Raw genomic sequence first — 12405 nt, 5'->3', positions numbered from 1 at the left:
CACACCTTTCAAACTTCCTACTGAAATACTAATAATCTCCTCAACAATAAGGTAGCAGATTTTAGCCAAAGAACAGGGAAAAGCAAACAGCTGTTGTGCAACATGATAAGAAGGTAAACCCTAATGTTATGACACTGTACCTTCTTGAAGAAAACAGAGCTCTACCTCAAATGTCTCAATCCTAACAGAAATTGTTTCCGTGGTTTATGTAGATAGGAATAATGACAACTGATGTCTTCCTTATAGGAGGAAAGGAATGTAAGAAGAAACCAAACAGTGTTATAGAGTGAAGACAACTATTTTACATTGTGGTGAGCGGTTATTTTGAAATTGTCTGTTGCATACACCGACTAACTAGAGATTCTGAATCTTGACTGGCAATCTGCAGGATCCTGAGCTGTTCTGCTGCTGCTTTGTAAATTCTGGGTTGCTTATAAAAGTAACACATAATTTTTATCACCGCGATACAAGGTTTCATCAAGTTGTATCAAATTAACATCCAATTTTGAATAGCACTATTAGGCATAAACACATTAGACTTTTATTACATAGTACCAAAAGATTAGATTATTATAATTTGTCAACAGTTTTCATATGTTCTTAGTGAAAATGCAAATAAAACTGTTGTATTTAACAAACACTGAAATTGCATATCCTTTTTTATTATTATAACTTCTTCTTTTATAATTTTTTATAATTTAGTATACTAGTGTTTTCATACAGCTTCTGTAAAATACCTACTAACTTCATATGATAATACTGTGGTAGGCGCTTGCAGGGTAGACTGGAACTCTTCTGAACAATTTAAAAAAATCTACCTAACTAAACAGCTCTCTTTCACTTAAAATTTTCCAAGGAAAATCTAGGGTTTATCTTAGCCTTTCAGAATCTTTAATTGACTTTAACAATAGTAAAGTCCTCAACATATACTGCAGAACTTAAGTAAGCACATTATCAAGCCAAGAAAAGCATAAATGCTGAAATACTGTTGCTACCTGTAGAGGAATAACACTGGGCAAATTGATACTATTAGCAGATTGGCCACAATCTCAGTCAGGAACGTGTTGCAGGATACTAAGGCAATATTTTCAGGAAAGGAACAGTATAGTATCTGTGAACTGGAATTTCCTGTACTGTAACATGTCCTTCTGAAAGAAGTTCTAGGAACATTGCCAGAACTAGAACTGGCATGAAATCAAACTCAAACCTTAGTCAATGTATTACATCCTGAAACATCAACTTTGCAGTCAGGGTTGAACTTCCACGATATGCTGACAACAAGCTATACCATATTCAGTTCAGAGGCTGTGGCCAAAGAAAGGAGACAGGAGGATTGTACCACAGTGTCCACATCAGACTTCTGGACAACACTCAGTCTTGGAAAGAACAGACACTACAAACAGCTCAGCCCAAAGTCTGGAGCATACCAGTTACTATCAAATTCCCCAGGTTCACCTAGGAGAATCGTAATGTTGAATAAAAATGCATTTAACTTGCATGGTCAGTATCTGAGACATACAAAGGCATTTGTAATGCCAACATTTGGTATGCAAGGCCAAAGTCTGAAAACCGTTACTTAAGTTCCCTAAATAATTAGAATAAATAGAAATCACCAATAGATCCCCCTGAAAGACATGATTATGAACCGCATGACTACTAAATAATAAAGTCACAATAAACTTCTATGCTCTCTCCATTCAGAGCTTGCTAATTTTACAACAGTATCTTCTGTACTTACAAATAGAATTTTTCATCCCATACTGGATTCAAGTTTCCAAAAATAGTCTTTGTTCTCCGCTTGGTTTTGCCCACTTGCACAGTAACATACGGGTCACTTGAGCCAGTTTTGTCCTTAGCCTGTAAGCCCTGAGCACAAAGAACTGCAATAGAAGGAGAGAAATATGCTTTAGCCCTCACAGCCTTCATTGCCAAGAAATAAATGAGACAGTGACAACAGCAACAGGAAACAAAGCCCTCAAACTGAGGGCTCTTGAAATAAAGCTTTCTAGATTAATTTTCTCAGTGTCAGTTACTCTGGAGATAGACAAGGCTTGTATAATCACCCTTCTGGAGTGTATGAAATTTGTAAATATGGTTTTGTAGAGTAGTAAATTTAAAGATTCACTACAGAGCACAAAACAAATACTTTTTTTTGCCATCCATAATTCAGATACTCTTCTCAAACTTTGGTTTAATCAGCATGACAAGTAATATAATGTTGTTGGTATAACTTGGCTTGCCTAGTAATTCCCTAAAATTCCACCATCACCACAGTAAATAAATAATCGTTTCCAAAACTTTTCCAAAGATTCAAACTAAAACCTCCAATTTTTAAAAATCTGCACTGTGGATTACGAAACTAAACATGAGGGGCATGGTTATGACTTCGTCATTTGTATTCCTCATGTGAGAGATGAACCATGGGAATTTTCAGCATACTTCCTATTCTATCACAGACAAGGTGACAGTTCACATCAATTATCCTTAACTGTTTATGTATTTGTCAGTCTTTCTTGACAGTTAATGTGGGTGTATATGCATTTTACGGCAAATATAAATACACACTATTTGGGTTTCCATCATAACTCATAAAACTGGAAATCTCAGGAGAAAGCAGAACTGTCAAATAGCAGCCTACCAAACCCAGAGAGCTGCAGCTAAAACACTTGCCATGGCTCCTAGCATCAGCAGAACTTGGTTTTATTATTTTGCACATAGTATTTAAATCATCTCTGTGGTAACATTTAGTTAACATTCTCCAATGTCAATCATTTTGGATAATGAAGCTCCCCCTGTGTGCTCAGAAAAATGATTACATAAAAATGGCACCTTTTTACTCAGCAGATCAGCTCCCAGTGTGGGTTCAGTCATATCTGCTGACTTCAGTGAAAAGAAAGTAAATTTCTGTTATTTTTTTTTTTACACATCTCATTCCTGAAAAGACTAAGACTTAGGAATGACACAGAACACATTTTGTCTTCCCCATTCACTGTAAACGCAAGGAGACATTTTTAGAAGGCAGGGAAGAATCCCTATGCTATTCATGCAGGAGAATTAAGTGCCAACTTAGAAAATGTCTTCCAGAATTGTTAATACTATACTGGCCTGAATACATGGCAGCCTCGAGTATTCTTTAGAGGCAGAACTGAAAGTAAAGATATGAATTAAATATTTTCCCTGACATACCTCTCCACGTCCCCAGTGCTTGGTGACAGTCCCAAAATTCAACAACTATTCTTTTGAGTTTCATGCACTGCCCCACAACCTTCAGAACGGCCACCCCCTTTTCCTAATTCATGAGAGTCATAATCTCAGATCTCCCCTAAATTTCTTCTGGCATGTATCGGCTATTCTTCAGCTCCATGCACAGTTTAGGTACTGCCTCAAAGGTGATCAGGCTTTAGTTTGGACTACAGACCCATGCGTAGCCAAAAGCACACCTACTAACTCTCAGAGTAAATCATTCATGGTTCACTTGACAAATGCTTTTCTCCTTCCCCTCCTGAATGCCAGCTTTACAATTGTTTCATAAAGAAAAAAGAGTAGTAAAGGACACTCCTGTATCTTTTTTAACAGCATGCGTTTGATCTTATAGAGGATATATGGAAAATACCTTGTAAAATACATTAGGAAAAATACCATATATACAGGTGTGAAACATCAAGTGCCAAGAACAGACTTAACTGCTGTTAATTAGTGAGAAAAGTGTGTGTTATTTAAGTATACACTACTGTTTATTTTAAAAATATAACTTTTGTTTCACTCACTTTTATAGAAACCGACTAGTAAAAGCTAAAAATAAGTTCCTGCGGTTTATGTCCTTATTCACCCTAACAGGAATAATGCAAATCCCAGAGAAAGAGAAAAATATTTAATTTACTTTTAGTATCAGAAGAGGACTTACTATTTTTCATTACGTTAAAAAGAAATAGAGGCTAATTTAGATGTGAAATCTAACCAGAGTCCCTTAATGTTTGACATAACTTCCTTTCAATTCTTTGGTCTCTTAGCTTAATCTCCATTTGTCTCTAGTCCAGTATTGTATAAAGTCAGGTTGACCTGTGTAGTCAGCTGAGCTTTTATTCAGATTTTCTGTGCTGAGGTTTTAATTCAAAAACTAAAATGTCAAAGTCAGAAGACCTGGAAATCTTTATGAGCAACCAGCCTAATGCAATTGGAAGCAATCTTGAGCATGTTCTGGGTGTGCAGGTTTCCCTGGCTCAGCATCACTAAACTGGAACACACTCTTAATCAAGCAACAAGAACGGATGATGAGTTTCAAACCAATGGAGTCTGGAATTGCAAGCTGCACTGTTCTTAGCATTACAGTCATTAAAACCCATAAACGCAATCGTGAACTTTAACTCTTCCAATTGGTGGGGAAAAGTTCATCACTAGCTCAAGAAATATTGGTAGGAGGTAGAGGAGACACAAGACCATTTACTTCCTTCCTAGAACAGTGGAATATAAAATGGTTTTGCCCATAGCTGTAACTTAAAACTCTTCCAGTTAGAATGCTATAAATTCAACCATTTATAGATACATCAAGTATGCAACTGAACATGCAGTTCCAGCTGTAATTATAATAAATCTTATTCCTGAACCAGGGGACTAGGAAAGAAAGAGCTCTTAGAGCAAACAGTTCAGAAGAAAATTTACCTGTGATGGTTATTTTTGCTGACCATTTAGATGTTCCATCCAGAACACTTTGTTTTGCTGCTTTTGTATACTGTACAAAATCTTCTTTGGAAATATTAAACATTTCCTGGATCACTTCAAACACCTCTGGTCTATTTTTCTCTCTAATCTTCATTCTTTCCTTCATAGCACTAATAATATTCTGTGTTTTATCTTCTGCACCATGTTTGGAACTTTTCTCAGCAGCTCCTGAAATGAGAAAAAAAGGTCAATACTTCTATTAAAAAGTTGCTATCCTAGTTCTTTTTCTCCTCCAAGGTCTCCAGCTAACTCTTAGTATTGCAGTACTCAAAGGAGATATGTGTTTCATGTGGATAATATCAAGCCTCTTATACTTATTCTTTGTGATACCTAAAATTATAAATTGATTTAGTTTAACATGACAATTCAACTTCAATCAGGTATGTGTTATACGTAGAAATATATATTGCATCATTACTGCTCAGTACTAATCAATACTGTGAAAACAACTGGCAACAAAGAACCACATGGCCACTCTCTCACCTCCCCGCAGCTGGGCGGGAGAAAAAGGCAAAACTCATGGGTTAAGACATAGGCAGTTTAACAGAACAACAAAGGAAACAGGAAACCAACAACACTGTCACTAACAGAGGAATGTACAAACCTGATTACCGCACCACCTCCCACCCACTGGACCCGAGAATCCCCAGCCCGCTCCAAGCCTCGAATTCCTGTCCCCTCCCCCTGGCCCACTCGAGGCTGTACACTGGGCATGACTCACATGGGATGGAATATCCATGTCCCTGCCAGAGCCTGGGGAAAATTAACTCTATCCCCACCGGAATCAGGACAGGCATACTGATTCGACCAGAAAGGTGTGGAGAAGTGTTCAGTACCTGGGTCTGTCTGCTCTGCTCTTTGCCTCTGTTACAAGCTAAACTTCAATGATGCATATGCGAACAATTCTTCAATAATTTCTTAATTTTTTTTTCTTAAGTCCTTTGTCTCTCTCCTTTTGGAAACTATACTTGCTCCATTAGGACAAAAAAAAAACCCCAAATTAATAGAAACAGTATTTAAACCAAGTAATGCTTCCTCCTCATTTTTCAGAGAATTTTTAGTTTGGCAGTAAGATTAATCTAGGCTCCTGCTCTCCCACAGTGGAAATCTAATGAACAGTAGACAAAGATAGGCATAGCAGCTTCAGATGCTTTCTTGACTGTTTCCAGATACATTTCAATATTTGCTGATGTTACCTGCACTAATAGAAAGTTTTTCGTTCCTTCCTGGAACAGTGTTCATACAAAAAATTATCACACAAATCCACTTAATGAAGCATTCAAAAATCTACTGAACTTAAGCATTCACTAGATTTAAGCATTTAGATTAGTTTGGGACTACCCTAACCATTAAAGACTTCGGTAATACTGACTTGACATCCTCACTCCGGATCAGTAGCGCACTCTATTCCTTCTTTAAAAATCACGTATGAACAAAGGAGTGCTTCACAAAGCTCCATGTTAACAGTAGAATCTGTGGCCTATTTAAACCCACCCTGTCTCCCAAAGAGTAGACATAACATTATGCTCAGGTTGCAGTTGAATAAAGGGAATTCTTTTCCAAGAAATCTAACACTGAAAACACACAGGGAATTTCTGCAACAAATACTGTGTCTAGTAGACACAAATAAAAGAGTGAGATGTGGATAGAAGTTCTTATGAAATCTAATTTTGCAAATTCATCATACTAAGAGCGATTTGAACCTGCATTACCGAGCTCTTAAGAGCTGCAGGCCAGAGACAGGATTCAAGGGAGAGAATTGTAGTCTCCTTCCTCTTAAGAAATATAAAGATGCAGATGTATTAATAGATATAAACAACATGGCAGCAGAAAGCAGAGAACCTCCTAACTAAAACCAATATATTTTCAAGAAAGAAATTCATCGCTTTGCTATGAAGGCTTGCAGCATGCAGTTGGAAACCCAATGACAGAACACAACTATTGCAGGGTCAGTTCTGAGATGCAGCAACACTTGCTCTCTTTCACCAATACATTGGCAATGATCCAGAATTCACCCAGGGTGTAACATGACAGCGCATTTTGTTTTGAGAGTACTACCAAATACCAGTGTTAAAAAAAAAAAAACAATAAAAAAGAAGAAAAAAAAAAAAAAGAAGAGAGAGGGCCACAAAGAGAGAAAAAAAAAAGGAAGAAAGCTGAGCAGTAGGCACTTAATTGTGATGTTAAAACTCAATTATTACACATTACACCTGTGTTTGTGTCGCATTAAACTTCAGAGCCTTTTGGAAAACTCTTCTTGATTGATCACCTAAGAAAATAATATATCACACGTATGGAACAGACAGGTTCCTCTCTCCAGTAAAATTGTCATTATTGATCATTTCAAGTAAGTATACAAGGATGGTAGAAGAGATCAAAGGATATCATCTGTGTGACAATAGCTTTCAGACTGTAGTAACCTGCAGTGGTATGTCAGGTCTATCCTATAAAATAAGTCTGGAAAGCAAAGAAAATACTCAGGTGTTTTGCCGATTTGTCTGGGAGATCAAAACCACTACAGCTTTTACTGGGTTAAAAAAAAAATGGGGGGGAGGGGGGAAGCAGAGTACAGAGGCCATGTTGTTACAGATTATATTCACTGTTCTTCCCAAGAGAGCTCTGGAGAGATTTCTCTTTTCAAAAATCATAACTGATCGCAGAGGCCCCTGAAAAGCCTAAGTGAAGTCCTCCTCATAAAATATCCTTTGTCTGCCAGACGAAAATGTTGTATTGGGATAACCTAAGTGTACTCTTGAAAAAAACCAAATGTCCATCTTGCAGTTGGGTTTGAGGAAAAAAACACCAGGCTTGTGTGGTCAGAATGGTATTACAAATGTTGAAATAAATCTGAATAGCAATAATGTATTCATGTTGAAAACCTTGATTTTTGAGAGAGTAAAGATAAAATTGGAATATGCATTCAAATGCAACTTCCTTTAAGTTTTACTGAAAAATCAGCATATTCTATTTATACTAAATTATTTATTGCATCTATTTTTATATCCTCTATTGCTGACAGTCTATCAACAGCTCTTTCCATGCAGTATTGATCAGGCTAATTAAGACAATATCGTAACTTATGTTGCACGGGAAGTTAACAAGCCCTTTTTACCCTAGGGACTGATACAAACTCAACATGATTGAAATCGATTCTGATTTAATATTGCACCTATTACTAGAAAGTGGTATCTTGTTGAAGATGAGAGGTCTAATGAATGTACTACTGATTTTTTTAAACCTAATTTTGAACAAGCTTAGATATTGACCTTAAAGAGCTTGAGATGTTAATTCATTTCTATAATCTACATTAGCGTTCATTACATATATAAAAAAAAAAAAAAATCACAGAAACTTGAAGCCCATATGCCCTAGCGATTATGAGATGGCCAAATCGATGACTATGATAAAAATAATCACAGTGTACCACATTAATTTATTTTATAATATGGTTAACATTAGCTTTCTTAGAAATTGAGATATAACGAACAGTAATGGTCAATTCATTTTTTCAATGGAACATTAAATATTTTTAACATAAATGGAACAAAGTATGTGAACCTCCTTTTCAAAGTAGTATAATATTCAAACTCCTTGAACAATTAATCTGATACAAAAACTATGACAGGATATTCAAAAACATTTGCGTACTAATGGGAAGATCAGGATCCCTTAAGTGTGTTAAATAGTGTGTTATCTGCAGTTTGCCTTCTAGAGGTTCACTCTTTCAAGACTCAGTTGTTCAGTGTTTCCAAACTGTTTACACCACAGCCAATCCTATTTATTTTTTGCAAGCTTTCTCTCACGCTCGTAATTTATATATTTGTAAAACTTCTTCAAAGGCAATAATGGTGCTTTGAACTCCTTGTTAAGTTTTTTGGGGGCTGGTGATATGGACCAGGGAACCTCTGGGCTGAGTTCTTCTTCAGAAAAGTGAAAAGGACAATAGAAAGGATAATTTTACTCTGTGTGTCTTTTGTAGCTTTTCGGTTTTAGCCAAGATTCAACTATTACAGGGATGGATACATCTCTCATGCCACCTGCATGGTTGTGGCACCCTGAAAAGCAGCTCGGCTCTCACAAAGTTAGCAGCAGCTTATTTCCTTGACAGTGGGAAGGGTGGAACAGGAAGAAACGTGGTCACCTAAGGGGTTTCACCACGCAGGGAAAGGATTACAGATTTGGAGTGGTAACAACAACCCAGCCCTCCATGGCAACATAAACTTGGAATCAGTTCCTGTGCTCCTGCTCAGGAAGTGAACTGCAACCAAATTGTAGGTCACGCAAACAGAAACACAAAGGTATTACACTCAAGCCTAGTTGGCTTGAATGTTGTTTTCCGGTGTGTACAGTGACAAGAGACTTTATCACTTTAAGAAGCCTCAGAAAGAACAATCTCTGTAACCATTCTCTATTATGAGAAATCATGGACTAGATAAGGATTGCAAGAAACTTGTAACCGTGATATTGTCAGGGACGTGATCTTGGATCTTGCTTTTCTCACAATGCTTTTATAACTGAGCAGAAATAGCTTTAGTAACAATTCCTGTTTGAACTGTGACTCTCTCAAATAGCAGAAATAAATTGAAATGCTATACTTTATATATGCTAGCTTCCCCAGGCATCTTGGGAAGTTTTCGACTTTCACTCTGCAGATTTCTGCAGGAATGAGAACACAAAGACTTAACTGCTGTTTTCTCTGATAAAAATGAATCCAAATCCTAAAGATCAGATTTAAATATTCTTAAAATCAGGAATGATTGGATGTGAGGTATTTCTTTAGAATGCACTGTTGATCTTTGTTGTGCTGTACTTAGTAGAGTGCACTACAGGATAGATGATCCATGAGACAGAAATAAATGCCCTTGCCATATCAACCTTCTGATACAAAAAACCTCCCAACTCCTTCAAATGTAATTAAAAAAGGGACTGGATGGCATGCAGTAACTAGGTTGGTGGAAAAGAGGAGGGTTTTCATAGATGATTGGTGTGTTAAGAAGAAACCAACTTACAGCAACAGAAAAGTTCTTCCAAACACAAAGGCATAGTTACAATGCTCATAACCATTTGATCTTTGCTTCATGACGCTAGTGTTAAATCAAGATGTCTTGTGTCTCACTCATGGAGTGAATCAATTTTGATTTTCTTAAATTAAAGGCATTTCTGAAACAATGTGTTAGAACATGATATGCTATTTTGTTAAATCCTCAGAAAAAGTCCCCTTCTGATGGAGAAAGTTTTAACTACACTTTATTTCTAGACCATTATGTGTGTAATTACGATAGGGGAATTCCCACAACACTGTATAGAACACTTGATAGTTATCTCTTTGCCACAGAATACAGTCAGTATTTTCAGAGAGCAGCAGATCAGAGTCCTAGCAAAGTAGCTCCAAATCCAGCAGTATCCCAATTCCTTGAAGAATGTGCAGCGAGTAAGCTTCAATTAGAGCCACTACGATCCATACAGATTCGTATTGAGGCCCTCCTACAAGGTGAATCCCACATTCCATTTTGGGAATATCACAATCAATGCAGTGTCCTTCCTCCATGTTCTCTTCCTCGTATATATAAGTAGTGCTAAACAAGATGTGCATAAAGGGAGAGATTAAATTTAGGAAAGCTATTTCTACTTCCTACTTCCTCTGTCAATTTAATGAGAAGTTAGTTGCAAGTGACTTGCACAGACCCTCTTGCCAGCAGAAGGACAAGCTCATTGTTCTTTTAACTCATTTTCATGCCTCTAAGTCCAGGTAATAAAAGCCAAATGAGTCCCAGCAGAACTAGGGTGTCAAATGACTAAACCAGAGAGATCAATGGGCTGTTGTGCAATTAATTAATTTTTAGTCTTAAAATGCACCTAGAATGAAGTAGCACCATTAAGTCAATAAGAGTGAAGAGGAACTGACATTATGAGAGCATACCTTTTTTTGTTACTGTCCAGGAAACAGAAGTTATTTGCACTTATTGAAGAAACTATTCACAAATATCTTCATGACTTTATACGCTTTTGAAAATTCACCACCAACAATCATATTAATGCTGCACAACATACTTCTGTAATATTTTATTTTCAAAGCAAACATTCTTTTCTCACTTGTGAAACTATGTCAAAAGCTTAGCTGTCAAACACAGCCCAGTTTCAACCACAGTGAAGAATCACAATTAAGCACAGTTAAGCAGTTTGATTTAGAAATTTGTCACTGATTTATGCTCTACAGGGTCAGTTGCTCTGGGAAATTGTGATTAGTTCCTGCACAATATGAATCTTGAGACTCCGTCCGTTGTGACAGCTCCTCCCATAGAAAATACAGTGGGAAGAAAGAAGACCGGAGTGGAATATCTATGTACTTTTCCTACATGTAGAAGCTAGGTAAACCTTCAGGAACATATCAACAGTGAACAACGTGTAATAACTCCAGAGTTGTAAAAGCCCCTTCCATTCCAAAATCAGAATATCAGAAATTTTGCAGGGTTTGATTTTCTATTGTTTAGAATCTTGTGTAGTAATTGTCTTGTAATTTAAGTATGGTTTAAATGCACCTCAGGTATTTTTGGAGTAGAACGCACAGCAGCTGGAATCGATTTGGCCAATGAAAAAGCAAAAAAAGAAGTTGTTTCACCTTAATTCTAGTTCTGAAGGACTTCCTGACTACTTTTTTTTTCCCTAACACATACATGGTTTGATATTTTGAATGGACAAGATCTTATTTACTGTTTCATATTCTTCTCTGTTCTATAGCATATTAATATGACAACACTAAGCATGAGTAATATATATTTTTTTAAATCTTTGCTTTGACATTTTTTGTGTTCTGAGTTAAATAAAACAAAAAGGGTTTACATCATGTAACAAATTGTTCTGTGTGTTGCCATAGGCAGTGGAATTTAAATAATATACCGATGCTACCAAACATGATTTTGTAACTGACCAGCAACATTCAGCTAGTTCAAAGGACAAAAGCAAAATTAACACTAGGTACTTCATAAAGTTTCTGGCTAGCTCCTCAGGCAATGAACATCAACATACCTTTACTGATTTCTGATTATCTGGCCCTTCATTGCAGGAAATATCTGAGTGTACACACAAAACCAAAAGGTATGAAATACTGCAAAGCTTTAGCTGTCAGGAAATACTCACTCTGCAAACAGTCAGCATTTAGAAGGTCTTGGCACTTCTCATGGCATTTGACACCACATTCGGTGCATCTCATGCCTTGTCTGGCTATGCCCCAAAGTAGACCTTCACATTCATAACAGTATGTAGGAGTTGTAGCTGTCCAAACTTCAAAATTATGAGGTGTAGTTGATGATATTGGATAGATCAAAGCCTGCAATGTCTTCTTGAAAACATGTATTTTCTGTTAGGTAAAAAAAATAAAAATAATCAAGACTTTGGTTGAAGTATTGTTCAATACAAATGAACTGGAGCTAAAGTGTCATTACACTTGCAATGTTACAAAATATCAGAATATACATAGAAGTATGAACTAATTTGCAAAATACTGATTTACTCATTTTGCCTTGCACTTTGAAGACAAAAGAACCCTAGATGACTGTTTTGACTTATTACAGAAACAGGAGAGTTAAGTTGGAATCAGGTCAGTCAATTAACAGAGTCCTATATATGTTTTATATTTTGAGGCAGAAATTAAAAAAAAAAAAAATCATTAGCATTATATTCACTGAT

The 12405-nt window shown here is 36.5% G+C and overlaps 1 protein-coding gene across 2 annotated transcripts in view; it reads right to left on the bottom strand.

The window, feature by feature from the left end:
- UNC13C (unc-13 homolog C) overlaps window positions 1-12405 on the bottom strand; it is a 152835-nt gene that overhangs the window by 102866 nt on the left and 37564 nt on the right. For both annotated transcript variants that reach the window (XM_074156744.1, XM_074156743.1), the window contains 3 exons: window positions 11857-12076; window positions 4660-4887; window positions 1739-1880 (listed from right to left, as the gene is read on the bottom strand). In XM_074156744.1, coding sequence (XP_074012845.1) covers window positions 1739-1880; window positions 4660-4887; window positions 11857-12076 — 590 coding nt within the window. The remainder of the gene's footprint in view (window positions 1-1738; window positions 1881-4659; window positions 4888-11856; window positions 12077-12405) is intronic.

This window comes from Numenius arquata, chromosome 11 (genome assembly GCF_964106895.1).
Source record: "Numenius arquata chromosome 11, bNumArq3.hap1.1, whole genome shotgun sequence".
Taxonomy (NCBI): domain Eukaryota; kingdom Metazoa; phylum Chordata; class Aves; order Charadriiformes; family Scolopacidae; genus Numenius; species Numenius arquata.
This window is presented reverse-complemented; position numbering and strand designations above follow the sequence as displayed.